Genomic DNA, 17,222 nt, shown 5'->3' on the forward strand with positions numbered 1-17,222 from the left:
CCTTCCATTCGTAAACCCTAAACCTGTGTGTATACCTAGATGTACTCTCACACATTTTGTACAATTTAATTCCATACCTTGCCCTCTTATTGGGCAGGTATTGGCGGAATTTAAGCCTCCCCTTAAAATGAACAAGGGACTCGTCTATGGAAATATATTTATCGGGGGTGTACACTTGTGAAAATTTGGTGGAGAAATGATCAATGAGTGGCCTGATTTTAAAAAGACGGTCAAATGTGGGGTCGTTCTGGGGCGGGCACTGTGCATTATCATTATAATGCAAGAATTTTAAAATGGCTTCAAAGCCAGTCCGGGTCATGGCCATGCGGTAAATTGAGGTGCTGTACAAAATATCCGCACTCCAGTATTGCCTAAGCTCTGGCTTCCTCACTAGTCCCATATGCAGCACAAGGCCCCAAAATGTCATCATCTCCGCTGCATCTACTGGGGTCCACCTAACAAATGATGAAGTGGGGTTTTGGGTTAAAAATTGTAGGGCGTACAGATTCGTCTGGGCCACCATTAAATTAACAAACTCCTCAGAGAAAAAGACCTTGAAAAAGTCAATTTCTGTGAGGCCTTCAGTCTCAAACTGAATTCCTGAGCTGCCTATAAAATCAGGAATTTGAGGCTCATAATTTTCAGGGAGTGGAGTCCACACGGGATCAATCATTGGGGTTGGCTCAGCTGCTCTCCTGGGTCGCCTTTGGGGGGGTTCCTCATCACTGGAGGAGGAAGAGGAGGAAACTAAAAGGAGTGGGGCATATTCCTCCTCTCCCTCGCTGGCCGACTCAGTGTCAGAGGCAATGATGGCGTATGCCTCCTCGACTGAATACATCCTTCTGGACGATTGAGACATTTTGATTTATTACAGGGGGTTGTGTGGTGTAATCAACTTTTATTTTTACAGAGGGGGGTGTGTGTATGTGTGGTGTTTTTACACGTGTATAGTGAACAGAAATTAGAAGATAAGAAAGAAGAGAAGAAAAGGAAAAAAAAAAGAATAGAATTTACTGTACGATCGTCAGTTAGAAAAAAACAACTGAACGTCCGTCAGTAACTGACGCTATCTATTACTAAAAAAAAACTGTAGTCTAACTAACTTGCTACAGTAAAGCTAGGTTCTAAAAATTTACTGGACGAACGTCAGTAAAAAAACAACTGAACGTCCGTCAGTAACTGACGCTATCTATTACTAAAAAAAAACTGTAGTCTAACTAACGTGCTACAGTAAAACTAGGTTCTAATAATTTACTGGACGAACGTCAGTAAAAAAACAACTGAACGTCCGTCAGTAACTGACGCTATCTATTACTAAAAAAAACCTGTAGTCTAACTAACGTGCTACAGTAAAACTAGGTTCTAAAAATTTACTGGACGAACGTCAGTAAAAAAACAACTGAACGTCCGTCAGTAACTGACGCTATCTATTACTAAAAAAAACCTGTAGTCTAACTAACTTGCTACAGCAAAACTAGGTCCTAAAAATTTACTGGACGAACGTCAGTAAAAAAACAACTGAACGTCCGTCAGTAACTGACGCTATCTATTACTAAAAAAAAACTGTAGTCTAACTAACTTGCTACAGTAAAGCTAGGTTCTAAAAATGTACTGTACGAACGTCAGTAAAAAAACAACTGAACGTCCGTCAGTAACTGACGCTATCTATTACTAAAAAAAAAACTGTAGTCTAACTAACGTGCTACAGTAAAACTAGGTTCTAAAAATTTACTGGACGAACGTCAGTAAAAAAACAACTGAACGTCCGTCAGTAACTGACGCTATCTATTACTAAAAAAAAACTGTAGTCTAACTAACTTGCTACAGCAAAAGTAGGTCCTAAAAATTTACTGGACAAACGTCAGTAAAAAAACAACTGAACGTCCGTCAGTAACTGACGCTATCTATTACAAAAAAAAAACTGTAGTCTAACTAACTTGCTACGCACACTATGGAAAGCTGCGGGTGAAAAAAAGACCTAAAAAAACCTGCGTAAAAAAATTACCACAGATGCTGATAACTAATCAGCAGTCTGTAGCCGCAGGGTGCACACAGATAGATGGTGCAAATTTATAATTGGAAAAAAATGACAAAAATAAACAATTCCTGGACCAAAAGTTGAGCACAAATGCCGATCAGTGATGGCGGTCACTGATCAGCGCTCAGCGGTCACAGGACCCACACAGGTAATTGGTGTGGGTGAAAAAGAGGCACAAAAAGAACCTGCGGGGAAAAAAAAACACGGATGCAGATCAGTGATGGCGGTCACTAACCAGCACTTCGTGGTCGCAGGGCGCACACAGGGAGATGGTGCAAATTAAATTTTAAAAAAAACCTGCGCCAAAAATTGAGCACAGATCCTGATCATTGATGGTGGTCACTGATCAGCGCTCAGTGGGCACAGGACTCGGACAGGGAGGGGGTGGGGTGTGGTAGATTGGGACAGGGAGGGGGTAGATTGGGACAGGGAGGGGGTGGATTGGGACAGGGACAGGCCCAAGGGCAGGGACAGGCCCAAGGACAGGGACAGGGCCAAAAAACTCTGTCTGATCACAAAAAAATAAAAAAAAAAGGTGATCAGACAGAAGCAGCAAAAGGGCTTTCTTATTTTTTACACAGTAGTGCAGGACGCACTACAAATCCCAGGAAATCCGCAGCAGACACTCTCTCAACCGCTCTGCACGCTGCCTCAAAATGGAATGGCGGCGTGCAGAGCAGTGTCGATGTTCACAACACTGCCTGGTGCACTGATTGGTCGGTCATTACAGACCGACCAATCAGATCGCTCCTAGAGGTGGCATCACTGCCACCTCCCTAGGTGACATTGGTGGCGATGGGTGTTATCTTAGACAGCACCAATCGCCACTGTCTAACTGTGCCCTGTGACTCCAGGGCGCAGTTTTAACAAAAATCCCTGCTATTGGCCGGTCAGAATTGACTGGCCAATATCAGCGATCACCGATGCGGGGGGTTCAAAACGGCACCATGGGCGAGTAGTAGAGATGGCCTGCTATCATGGCCAGCAGCCATCTTTACTTTGTCACGGTGCAATTAGCACCGATGACCGTTTCCCGTTGCGCCGTGTATATATACGGCGGATGTCGGGAAGGGGTTAATTGACCGTACATTTCAGTGTAATCCTTGTCCCTCACTTTCTTTGCAAAGATAATCTATCTGTTGTGCATATAAGGCTACTGAACACCAGCTTGCGGGGGGGGGGGGGGATAGGGTACACAGGAGAGAGCTTGGCTACTGAACACCAGCTTAGGGGTTTAGGGCACACAGGAGAGAGCGCGGAAACTTATCACCAGCTGGGAAGTACACATAGAAGAGACCGCGGCTGCTGAACACAAGTTTGGGGACGTTGCAAAAAAGTGGAGAGAGCGACTACTGAACACCAGCTTGAGGGAGTTGCACATAGGAGCACTTTTTATTTTACAGAGCCGTTACTGAACTCCATCCTTGCAGCGCTGATCTCTCCGTGTGTTCAGCATCGCCAAGAGCATAATAAAGCACTGCTCTCTCTCCCTGTGTTCAGCACCGCAGCTCAATGGTGCTGGACATTAGGAGAGGGAAGTGTGCCAGCAAACCATGCCCCACGTGCGTGCCACGGGTTGTGGACCCCTGTATTACATGGTCAGCCACTCTTATTTATTGGTACCATGTAATACTACTCTACCCCTGTATGAGCCGCTGCAAAGGAAATGTGTAGCCAGTCGTAACTTTGGTGGTCATTAGAACATCAGCATTTAGTTATCATGATAATGGGAGAAGCTGTGCTGTATATGAACACATATGCTATATTATATTGTGTATATTTCCTAACTGTATATTTCCTAACTGTGTTTCTATCTTTATTCAGTGCGCCTTGGTGTGTGAATGCTCTCCGTCTGAAATGATCAGTGTGAATGACAATCTGCCGTTACTTAATGCAGGTAAGATATCATTGTCTTTTAATAGTTTCTGACCTTAAATATTTTACTATCCATATTTTACTAGCTATTTTATATTTTAGTATTGATCTAAGAGTGTGAAACAATGAACTACTCTACGCTTAAAGTGTAGCTAAACGTATGACAAACTTCTGACATGTCATAGTGACATGTCAGAAGTTTGAATTGGTGGGGGTCTGAGCACTGTGACCCTCACCAATCGCTAGAACGAAGCAGCTGAAGCGCTCATGTGAGCCCTCAGCCACTTCATGTCTGTTCAGCTTTTACCGGAAATAAATTTATCGTGTACAGACTCAATAGAAAGTCTATGAGCCCATACTCCGATACATCGGCTTTCCGGAAAAAGCTGAACAGACAAGAACAGAAAATGGGGACAGCACATTGCGAATACTAATGCCACCTAAGCACTACAGATAAATAAATATGCATTGCTGCTGAATCTACTTACAAATAGTGAGGTGCTTAGCGCACATTTTGATCAAATTGTGTGAGCCCACCTGCCACGACAAGCACAATACACCATGTCCTCACAGCAAGATATAACGACGATCGCACTTCTTCCTTACTCGCACATAGCCCTGGCGGATTGTCAGCCCCGCCAGCATGAATGACAAATGCTTCCTTGTGTATCCACTGTGCCAATTCACACTTACCGCTGATCTATTACAATGTTTATATTTACACTCTCTGTGAAAGTTATTAGTGATAGAAATCAGTGGCGTAGCTATAGGGGTCGCAGCGGTCGCAACTGCGACCGGGCCCCGTAGCTAGGGGGGCCCGCAGGCCCCCCTCACCACACTAGCGCTGCAATGATTTCTCTGCATTGCTGGTCCCTGCTGGGGTACAAAAGAGACCCGGTGGCAGCTCGACTGTCAGAGAGTCATAGCGTGGAGGGGGAACAAGAGGGTGTTGTAAGATGGGTGGATTCATATATCAATAATTTTCCGAGACCCAGCTCCGCCCACTGTGCTGTCCACCCAATCAGCTCACTTCTTGCTGTTTGCCTCTTCCTTGTGACCTGTGCAAGGGAAAGGAATGGCTACAGTAAGAAGATCGTGTGCTGCTGCTGCTCCTCCCCGGCAGTACGAGCCGCAGTGTCCACTGTTACAGAGCTCAGGAATCCTGACTACTGCTGCTCTCTGACCCCTACACCAGATGTAAGTAGCAACTATTAACCCCTTCACTGTGTGTCATGCTGAGCTGTCACACCTCAGGGCTGACCATCTATCTATCTGTCTGTCTATTCTATCTCCTGTCTCTATCTATCTATCTATCTATCTATCTATCTATCTATCTATCTATCTATCTATCTATCTATCTATCTAATCTATTTATCTATCTCTCCTATCTATCTATCTATCTATCTATCTATCTATCTATCTATCTATCTATCTATCTATCTATCTATCTATCTATTCTATCTATCTATTCTATCTATCTATTCTATCTATCTATCTCTCATATCCATCCATCTTTATCTACTTATCTCCATTTATCAATATCTATCTATTTATATCATATCTATTTTCTATCTATCTAGAAATAAATATATATATATATATATATATATATATATATATAAATAAACACACACATACATACACTGGCGTAGCTATAGGGGTCGCAGCGGTCGCAATTGCGGTCAGGCCCCGAAGCCAGGGGGGCCCACAGCCCCCCGCACCACATCAATAAAAAGTTACTATAGTAACTCGGGCCGCGGGCCCCTGTTACTATAGTAACAGACTGTACTTACCTTCCTGGTTCCGGATCGCAGCGGAGGTCCTGACGTCAAGCTCTGTGCGCAGCGCATGACGTCACAGCGCTATGCGCCGCGCACAACATCGAGAGGACAGGACTTCCGCCGCGGCTGAAGAGGAAGGTAAGATTAGTTGCCCTGACTGGCGGGGTCCGACTCCCGGGACCCGCCAATCAGCTGTTGTGAAGGGGCCGCAGCACTCGTACGAGAGCTGCTCCCCTTCATTCCTGTCACTTCATTCCGGTCACACTGTGAATCCGTGTCGGCGATTCACAGTGTGAGCAAGTAGTGAAAAGAAGGGGAAGCAGCTTTCGTACAAGTGCTGCGGCCCCTTCACAACAGCTGATTGGCGGGTCCCGGGAGACGGACCCCGGACACATCATCTATTGATGGCCTATCCTGAGGACAGGCGATCAATGTTTAGGGACTGTACAACCCCTAAGCCTACGATGTAGCAGGCTTAGGGGGCCCATTAGACAGGATCACAGATTATGTGATCCTGTCTGCTGGGCCCTGTATCTAAGACAATCACATGGTAGGCTTAGATACATGGCCCATGTGTGATCCTGTCTGTGGGACCCTGTATCTAAGCCTACCACACTGTAGGCTTAGATACAGGGCCCTGGCACACAGTAATCTTATACTGTATAACATTACTGTCTGCTGGACCCTGTATCTAAGCCTACCTTGTGGTAGGCTCAGATACAGGGTCCCACAGACAGTATCACACATGGGCACTGTATCTAAGCCTAACACGTGTTACTAATCGTTTTTTTTTGTGTGTTTTCTTACAGGTTCGGTCGTTGGACTACGTCGTATTCCAGGACTACTTCGATGACGGCTTTTTTTTTATTATCAATAAAATGGTTAACGAGGGTTGTGTGTTTTGTTTTTATTTCAATAAAATATTTTTTCTATGTCTTTGTGTTTTTTTTTTAAACTTTATTATCACCGCCTTAGTAATGGCCGCCGGCTGATTGACAGCGTCCATTGCTAAGGCGGGGCTTAGTGTTACCCGATGCAGAGGCTAACACTAACCCCCTTTATTACACCGGTACCCACCGCCACCAGGGGTGCTGGGAAGAGCCGGGTAAGATTCAGTACCTGACCATCTGTAGTGATGGTCGGCCACTGGGGTGGCCGCAAGCTGGTATTATCAGGAGGGGAAAGGCCAAAAACAGTGGCCCTTCCTACCCTGGTGATGCTAGGCTGCTGCTGCTTTATTGTATCTGGCTGGTTATGAAAAATGGGGGGGACCCCACGTCATTTAAAAAAAAAATAATAATAATTGGAAAGAACGATGTGGGGTCCCCCCCCCCAATTTTCATAACCAGCCAGATACAACACAGCAGCAGCAGGCAGCATTACCAGGGTGGGAAGGGCCACTGTTTTCGGCCTTCCCCAGCCTAATACTACCAGCCTGCGGCCTGCCCGTCACTACAGATAGTCGGGTACTGGTTCATACCCGGCTCTTCCCAGTACTCCTGGTGGCGGTGGGTAAAGGGGTAATAATGGGGGTTAGTGTTGGCCTTTGCACCTGCTAACATTAAGCCCCGCCTTAGTAATGGAGGTTGTCAATCAGCCAGCGGCCATTACTAAGGCGGTGATAATAAATTTTAAAAAGATACAAGCACATAGAAAAAATATTTTATTGAAATAAAAAAACACAACCCTCATTAACCATTTTATTGAGAATAAAAAAAACGCCGTCATTGAAGTCCTCGTATCCGAAGTCCAACAACCGAACCTGTAAAAAAAACACAAACACACAAAAATAATCAGTAACACATAAAGAAGCAAAATTATTATTCTTACCTATCCTGGGTCCAGCGCTGGAGCCGCAATGTCAGCGAGCTGGGCCCTGTATCTAATCGTATCTTGTGTGATACTGTCTGCTGGGCCCTATATCTAATCCGATCATGTGTGATACTGTCTGCTGAGCCACTGTATCTAATCCTATCATGTGTGATACTGCCTTCTGAGCCACTGTATCTAATCCTATCATGTGTGGTACTGTCTGCTGAGCCACTCTATCTAATCCTATCATGTGTGGTACTGTCTGCTGAGCCACTGTATCTAATCCTATCATGTGTGATACTGCCTTCTGAGCCACTGTATCTAATCCTATCATGTGTGATACTGTCTGCTGAGCCACTGTATCTAATCCTATCCATAGTTTATAGGGTCGTAGTGCTATAGATATGCTATGCTGTCTCCTATACACACACTTTTTTTTGGGCGGACACATATGTATTGGGGCTATTTCCCCTGACATTTTAAGCCCTGAGGGTATGTTCACACGGCAGCGTCCGTTACGGCTGAAATTACGGTGCTGTTTTCAGGAGAAAACAGCACCGTAATTTCAGCCGTAATGGCATGTGCAGGCGTCTTTCGCTGCGTCCATTACGGACGTAATTGGAGCTGTTTTTCTATGGAGTCCATGAAAAACGGCTCTATTTACGTCTGAAGAAGTGACAGGCACTTCTTTGACGCGGGCGTCTTTTTTACGCGCCGCCTTTAGACAGCGGTGCGTAAAAAAAAATGACAGTCGGCACAAAACATCGTAAGACCCATTCAAGTGAATCGGCAGATGTTTGCCAACGCTTTTGAGCCGCATTTTCGGACGTAATTCAATGCTAAAACACCCGAATTACATCTGTAAATAGGGTGTGTGAACCCAGCCTTAGTGACGCCCCTGGCTGCTAGTGCTGCATTGTTGGGTCACTTAGGAGACCCAGCGATGCAGCTGAAAGCTGCGGACCGTCGGCCATGAGAAGTTTGCGGGGGGGGGGGGGCCCAGTAAGAATTTTTGCATCGGGGCCCATGAGCCTTTAGCTACGCCCCTGATAGAAATGTATGTAATTGCATCGTTTCAACGTTAATCCTTTTAACCCTTGACCCCAATGATGTTTTTTTAAGCTATTTAAATCCGGCTGGGTTCTCCCAGCAACATGTATGTTTTTTTGCCTGATGAAGAGATCGGTTCGCCCTCGTAACGCATAGTTATTTTACTTATTAAACATATATCCTATTTTACACCTCCTGCCTTGGATTGATTTCCTGATTTCAACATTACTGGACAGTGCTGGAGAATATAATCCTTTTTTCTTCACCTATTTCTACACCTGCCACGACAAAGCGTCCTCTATAAGGTGGGAACCTACGCTGCACATACACACAGAACTGGTACTAAGCCTACATATATCCGGGGATGGTAGGAACCAGCATTAAACTAATTAAAATCACCCAGGGCTAGCCACTCTACGGATTACAGCAGCTAAATTACTCATACCAGTACTGTGGAGATCCATGACGCCTCCGCAAATGCTTCAATGGGAAGCTAAAGTATCGGAATTGTGCCAGTTAGAAGAATTAGCACACTGGGAATCATTGACCAGACATAAGTTTCTTCAAATTTGATCCCCATGGATTAAACGTGATACTCAACGTTATGTCCGGTGGTCTCATTTTAGAGATATATTTCTTCTCTCTTAATTTGACTTACCAGATTGAGGTCCTAGAAGTGGCATTTCAGCTGTAAATTGCACTCTTCACTGATGTCTAAACTAACTGACACCATAGCTGATGACACATAGATTTGTTTTCCTTCTAGCACCTCCTTACATTGGGTATAGAATATTTAATGTTCTATGGCATATTTTGAATATTTATACAATGCCTATGATATTCTGTGTACTTATTCCTGCTAAAAACTGAATTCTATGACTTGCTAAATATACACTAGTTGCCCCCCCCCCCGTTTCCTCCTTTTCCTTACCCTATTACCGTATTTTCCCTTTTTCGTACTGGAATTGAGATTTTCTGTACATTTATGTTCTACTCAAAGCGTTCATCTGACATAATACATGAATTGTGACATTTTTCCTTGCACTATTTTAGCTCCATACTTTGGAGAATGTTTTATTGTATCCTCTAGTCATTTATGCTTTGTGAGTGTTACATGTTATATATACTAGGCATGTTTTTATATGCTTTTGATAATCTTGAATAAAAAAGTTTTAAAATATTAAAAAATAAAATTAAAAAAATCACCCAGGGCAGAATGAGAGGAGTGCAAGATCAAAAAATGGAGTCAGTCACTAACCCCACATATATGAATCACATAAACAACACAAAAGTTTGAACAGCACATTCAAGCAAAAAGAAACAAAACGTGTATACAGGTGCAAGAATGCCTGTGACTGCAAATTTATACGGCAAACAAGAAAATGGCGACGGCACACTTCGAACATTAATGCCACCTAAGCACTACAAATAAATATATATGCATTACTGCTGAATGTACTTACAAATAGTGAGGTTCTCAGCGCACATTTTGATCAAATTATGTGAGCCCATCTGCCATGACAAGGCGTCCTCTATAAGGTGGGAACCTACGCTGCACATACACCAATATATATGTGTATGTATGTGTATATATATGTATATATGTGGCCAGTGACTGAAAATCAAAGCAAAACTGGCTTAGTTGTTCATAACAACCATCAGAGCACAGCTTTGAAATGTGCTTACACAGTGCGATATAAAAAAAAAAGAAGCTTTTTGGGGGTTGGAATTTGTAAGAACGGGGTCTGTTGTGACAGTACAGCGAAACTTTCAGAATAAATTTGGTAAATGTGCTCCGCATAGAAACTGCATTTTGTGTTGGGTGAAGCAATTCGAAAACCACTGGGTGTTTATGTCATAGGAAAAGTCCGGGCTGCTCAAAGACCGCGGAAGAGACAGTGTGTACAGGATTCAAGCCGTGTACGAGCGTAGTCCTACAAAGTCGACTTTGCTGACTAGTATAGAACTACAGGTGCCAAATACCATGGTATAGCGTATCTTACGAAAATGTCTGCGTTGTTAGCTTATTAATGACATCTTCACAAAGAGAAACCGAAACGCTGCATCTTTTGCATTGACTTGCAGGGTTGATTGGAAGAGGATGAATTCGCTGACAGGCTGGGGTTTAGTGATAAGACTACCTTTAACCTCAGTGGGAAGGTCAATCGCCACAACATTAAGACTTGGGGCTCAGAAAAACCATGTGCCCTTATCAAGCTTATGAGGGACTCACCCAAAGTAAACATGTTGTAAGCAATGAGCAGGCACAATGTCCACGGTCAATACTTTTTTTCAAAGGATACTGTCACTGGCCACGCCTATCTGGACATGTTAAAGGCTTCTGCCACAGATAGACTACGTTTAGCACGTCTTCCTCTGTCAACAGGATGGTGCATCTCTGCATTTCCATTTGGATGTTCGCTGATGCCAATACGATAGAATGAAACTCTACCAGGAACGTTGGATCGGCCGCGGCGGAAACAACGATTCACCAACGTTGCACTGGCCTCCACGATCTCCAGATCGAACACCCTGCGACTACTTTCTGTGGGGCTACATAAAGGACTCTCTGTATCTGCCCCCCAGCCACAGGATCTGAAAGATCTGAGAAAATGCATCAATGAAATATTTGTGTCCATATCCGAGGATATGTTGGCACGCGTCTGGACAGAACTAGACTAAGGCCTAGACATCTGCCATGTGTGTATGTATGTATGTATATTATGTTCCCCTCCCTGCCCCCTCTCGTGTTAGTTGATTTTAAACAGGAAGTTTAGTAAAAGTATGGGGATCCACTTTGGAGAGAACCAAATATTTTTTTTGTTTTACTTAACAGGCATGGTAGCTAGTAGGGGTGGGGAGCCAACAGGAGGTTTTAAAAGGAAAAAAAAAGGAAAAACTCCTTCACAATATTTATTTAATTTGTTTATGGTATTTTAAATAATTCACTTACACATAATATATTATTTTGTTCTATTTTCAATTCTTTTCAGTGTGGTGCATTGTTACAGTCATTAATTATCCTTAGTTATGCATATTTACACTCAACTGCAAGTATTTCAAGATTAAATGGATTAGATCTGCAAAATGAAAATGTACAGAGATGATTTATATAATACAATAATAAACAATCAGATGACAAATATTGCTTATGCCATGAAGGGAAAATAATAGGAAGCAAAAAATCCCAAACCTTCCCCATAACTAATTTATAAAAGAAAAGTAAGACTATATGCTAATTATATACTCATTTGTAAACTAGTCTTGAAACAGCTTTATATACTTAACATTAGAGGGATTAATTTTTCAAGTACTCTCATTCTAAAAACAAATCCCGATAATGTGTGCCCAGTGTCCTAAACAAGTAGAGTTGTATTTTGTTGTTCTGTAAAAATTAACCCTTTCTATGAACAACACTTTTTTTCTTTTATGTGTCACATTTTAAGAAAAATAGGCTCACTTTAAAGACATTTTGATTTTTTTTTTAGTGCCCATCTTTACAGTAAAAATACTGAATTCTATTTTAGCATTAATTAATGGTATAGCTGATGTATTTTGTGAATCTGCCTTGCATTTTGTCCTGCACAGAAGACAATGGTAAAAGAGGTATAGGAACCACTAGCTAGAGATGGGGACTGAGCCTTAAAGAGGCTCTGTCACCAGATTTTGCAACCCCTATCTGCTATTGCAGCAGATAGGCGCTGCAATGTAGATTACAGTAACGTTTTTATTTTTAAAAAACGAGCATTTTTGGCCAAGTTATGACCATTTTCGTATTTATGCAAATGAGGCTTGCAAAAGTACAACTGGGCGTGTTGAAAAGTAAAAGTACAACTGGGCGTGTATTATGTGTGTTACATCTGGGCGTGTTTACTACTTTTACTAGCTGGGCTTTCTGACGAGAAGTATCATCCACTTCTCTTCAGAACGCCCAGCTTCTGGCAGTGCAGATCTGTGACGTCACTCACAGGTCCTGCATCGTGTCGGCAACAGAGGCTACAGTTGATTCTGCAGCAGCATCAGCATTTGCAGGTAAGTAGCTACATCGACTTACCTGCAAACGCCGATGCTGCTGCAGAATCATCTGTAGCCTCTGGTGCCGATGTGTCCTCGCTCGTCTGACACGATGCAGGACCTGTGAGTGACGACACAGCGTGATCTCTGGAGAACACGGCTGTGTCTGCACTGCCAGAAGCTGGGCGTTCTGAAGAGAAGTGGATGATACTTCTATACACAACGCCCAGCTAGTAAAAGTAGTAAACACGCCCCGATGTACGCACATAATACACGCCCAGTTGTACTTTTACTTTTCAACACGCCCAGTTGTACTTTTGCAAGCCTCATTTGCATAAATACGAAAATGGTCATAACTTGGCCAAAAAAGCTCGTTTTTAAAAAATAAAAACGTTACTGTAATCTACATTGCAGCGCCTATCTGCTGCAATAGCAGATAGGGGTTGCAAAATCTGGTGACAGAGCCTCTTTAACCTTTTACCGCTGCAGCCACTTTTGACCTGAGATTGTTTTCACGTGACACATTGGACTTTGTTAGTGGTAGAATTTGGTCAATACATTCAGTATGTAATTGTGAAAAACACCAAAATTTAGCGAAAAATTGCAAAAATTAGCATTTTTCTAAATTTAAATGTATCTGTTTTTAAGACCGATAGTAATACCATACAAAATAGTTTCTAATTAACATTTCCCATATGTCTACTTTAGATTGGCATCATTTTTTGAACATCCTTTTATTTTTCTAGGACGTTACAAGGCTTAGAACTTTAGCAAAAATTATTCACATTTTCAAGAAAATTTCAAAAGGCTATTTTTACAGGGACCAGTTCAGTTGTGAGATGGCTTTGAGGGGCCTATACAATACAAACCCCCAATAAGTCACCCCATTTTAAAAACTAGACCCCTTCAAAGTATTCAAAACAGTATTCTTAAACCTTTAGGCGTTTAACAAGAATTAAAGCAAAGTGGAGGGGAAATGTACAAATGTAATTTTTTTTGCAGAAATTCATATTTAATTTTTTTTTTTCCGTAACACAGAAGGTTTTAACCGAAAACGCAACTCAATATGTATTGCCCAGATTCTGCCGTTTTTAGAAATATCCCACATGTGGCCCTAGTTTGCGAATAGACTGAAGCACTGGCCTCAGAAGCAAAGGAGCACCTAGAGCAGGGGTCGGGAACCTATGGCTCGCGAGCCAGATATGGCTCTTTTGATGGCCGTATCTGGCTCGCAGACAGGGCTCCTACCTGTCTATGGGAAGGATGCAGTGGCGTAACTACCACAGTAGCAGCCGTAGCAGCTGCTACGGGGCCCGCGGCATGGGGGGGCCCGTGTCGCCCTGACAGGCACATTACATTATGTGCCAGGCCTGGAGGCACGGGCCCCTTCATGCCTAGTAGCAGCATCACTAACGTGACACTAGGCATCCGGGGGGGGGGGGGCGGGCCGGGGGCCCGGTGATAGCCGCTGCACTGCACACTGTGCAGTTGAATAGGACGGCGATAGGTGGTAGGAGGAGTGCTCAGGCAGGGGAGAGGACAGGGGGCGGAGCTAAAGGGAACGAACGACGCGAGACTTCGGGCGGAGGACAGTACAGTCAGGACTGCCGCTAGTCTATGTCTTCTATGAGGGAAGGACCAGAGCTCCCTCAGCCATTACACACAGCGCTGACACTAAGCTCCTCCCATCAGCCTCTGTGTAACACGGATCCAGGAAGTGTCCGGACTGACTGTGTCTTCAGCTACAGTGGTGGAGGGGGAGCCCGCTGCTCCGTGAGGGCGGTAAAGTACCAACACAACCAGCTCTGTGCCAGTGCATCCTGCCGCCGCCGCCATGTTATAGGTGCGCTTACTGCTGTGTGAGATTTGTTGTTCTTTAAAATTAAATACAAGTCAATGTGTGCACTTTATGTACAGTGAGACTATTTAATAAAGTTCAATTATTTATTACGCTGGGTGTGCCTGCTTGTATGTACCACTTTAAGTAGTAAATGCTTTAGTTCCCTATGGGTCTGAGCCTCTCTTTTTTGTTCATTTTCTGTAAGACCAACACTTTTAAAAGGGCCACTGACAGATACAATTGCTCCAGCGGTCACTTAGTACACAAAGGAGTGTTCCTCTCTGCTGCACTAAGCCACCGCTGGAACTAAACAATAATTCGCTGTAAAATAATAAAATAGATAATTGACATAACTGACAATGCGTTGTGTGACATGTCCAACATTCCAGCTTCTTTCTTCTGCGAATGCCTCAAAGCTGGTATTCTCTCATCAGGTGGGAAGAATGCCAGCTTCCAGTCATGCGCAGGAAAAAGAAGAAGCCAGACTGCTGGACTGATGTCATGCATCGCAAGCTCACAATGTAAGTTATTTATTTAATTTTTTACTGCTAATTACCATTGTTTCAGTCCAGTTGTGGCTTTATACAGCAGGGAGGAGCATTCCTTGCTGTACTAAGTGAACATTGGAGCGATTGATCTGTCAATGGCCCTTTAAACATATTGTACGGCTCTCGCGGAATTATATTTCAAAATATGTGGCGTTTACGGCTCTCTTAGCCAAAAAGGTTCCTGACCCCTGACCTAGAGGATTTTGGGGCCTTCTTTTTATTAGAATATATTTTAGGCACCATGTCAGGTTTGAAGAGGTCTTGTGATGCCAAAACAAAGGAAACACCCCAAAAAAGACCCCATTTTGGAAACTACACCCCACAAGGATTTTATATATGGGTGTAGTGACCATTTTAAACCCACAGGTGTTTCATAGATTTTATTAGAATTTAGACATGCAAATGAAAAATTTATTTTTTCCCAATAAGATGTAGTTTTAGCTAAAAAAAAAAACAACAATGTCCACAAAGAATAAAGAAGAAAAAGCCCCCTAACTTTTGTACAGCAACTTCTCTGAAGTACGGAAATACCCCATATGTCATCATAAGCTGCTGCAAGGATCAGAAGAGAAGGAGCGCCATTTGGCTTTTGGAGCACAAATTTTGCTGGATTGATTTCTTGAAATCATGTCGCTTTTGCAAATCCCCTAAAGAACCAGTACCATGGAAAACTACACAAAGTGACTCCATTTAAGTAACTACACCCGTTGAAGAATTAATCTAGGAGTGTAGTGAGCAATTTGACCCCACAGGTGTTTCATAGATTTTATTAGAATTGGGCAGTGAAAATAAAAAAAAATCCCTTTTCCTCAATAAGACATAGCTTTAGCTCAAATTTGTTCATTTTCTCAACAAATAAAGGAAAAAAAAAAGTACCCCCAAATAAAGGAAAAAAAGAACCCCAAGAATTGTAAAGCAATTTCTCCCGAGTATGGCAATACCCCATATGTGATCATAAACTGCTGTTTGCGCACCCGGTAGGGCTCAGAAGGGAAGGAGCATCATTTGGCTTTTGGAGTGCAGATTTTGCTGGATTGGTTTCTGGGCGCTATGTCGCATTTGCAAAGCCCCTGTGGGACTAAAACAGTGGAAACCCCCCAGAAGTGACCCCATTTTGGAAACTACACCCCTCAAGGTATTCACCTGGAAGTGTAGTGAGAATGTTACGGTGTTTTGCAGAAAAAAGTGTGCAGATGTTGCAGAGTGAAACTTGGAATTTTTCCATAGATATGCCAATATGTGGTGCCCGGCTTGTGCCACCATAACAAGACAGCTTTCTAATTTTTATACTGTTGATAAACTGGCTACAAAAATATCAGTCAGAACTGGCATTGTTTTATGCCACTTTTCTAAGTAGAAAAGTCATGGAAATGTTCATAAATGTGTCACGCTTGACCCATCTTTGAACCCCTGCCTACTTTTTCCAACACTTAAGAAAACAGTGCAATGGCTGTATAAATACAACGTTTGACTCAAACACCATATATTTCAATCAATTTATGATAGAAAACTGTCATAAATACATTGATAAATCTGCCCCAATATTTCAGGTGGATCTGTCACCAGATTTCACAAAACAAACTGCATACATTATTAAATAGATCATAGACCTGATGATGTACTTACTTTTAAAATCCATGTAAGACTTTTCCTGCCTGATATTGAAATTAGCATATGAGTAAATACTTGGTCTCCATTATACTTGGTCTTATAAAATGATCATCTTAATATCAGGCAGGAACACTTTGAGAAATGATTATACAGACATTCTGACATGTTTTTTTCAAAGCAAGTACATTAGTCTCATCAGGTCTAAAAGATCTATTTAATAATGTATGCACTTTGTATTGTGAAATCTGGTGACATATCGTCTTTAAGGAATAAAATAATATCGAAAAATTAGGGATGTAATGAGGAGGTTAAAAGTATTCTCTTTCTAATTAGATGTTTCCATAATTCTTTATGAAAAAACATCACTGGAAAATATTTTGAAATGTTGGCAATGATGCCTTGTCTAATTAAATTAAAGCAAGTTTCTTAAAACTGTAATAGTATGACAGTGTGTGTGGGCTGATCATCTAATATGCTCTCCCACATATTTGGACCAAATTTAGGATAATCATAACAAGCTGGGTAGAATAACAATATTAGTATTAATAGAAAATAAAGCTCTGTTTTATAGGAAGTATGTAAATAGTCTATAAAACCTACATATTCTACACATGAAATGCCTGACAGTACTGGAGGACATCAAGCTATCATTC

At 42.5% G+C, this 17,222-nt stretch overlaps 1 protein-coding gene across 4 annotated transcripts in view; it reads left to right on the plus strand.

Moving 5' to 3' along the window:
- Positions 1-17,222, plus strand: part of INPP4B (inositol polyphosphate-4-phosphatase type II B) — a 622,734-nt gene that overhangs the window by 441,608 nt on the left and 163,904 nt on the right. For all 4 annotated transcript variants that reach the window (XM_075860411.1, XM_075860409.1, XM_075860408.1 and 1 more), the window contains one exon: positions 3,863-3,935. In XM_075860411.1, the coding sequence (XP_075716526.1) occupies positions 3,863-3,935 (73 nt within the window). The remainder of the gene's footprint in view (positions 1-3,862; positions 3,936-17,222) is intronic.

The sequence above is a fragment of the Rhinoderma darwinii genome, chromosome 1, assembly GCF_050947455.1.
Source record: "Rhinoderma darwinii isolate aRhiDar2 chromosome 1, aRhiDar2.hap1, whole genome shotgun sequence".
Classification (NCBI taxonomy): Eukaryota; Metazoa; Chordata; class Amphibia; order Anura; family Rhinodermatidae; genus Rhinoderma; species Rhinoderma darwinii.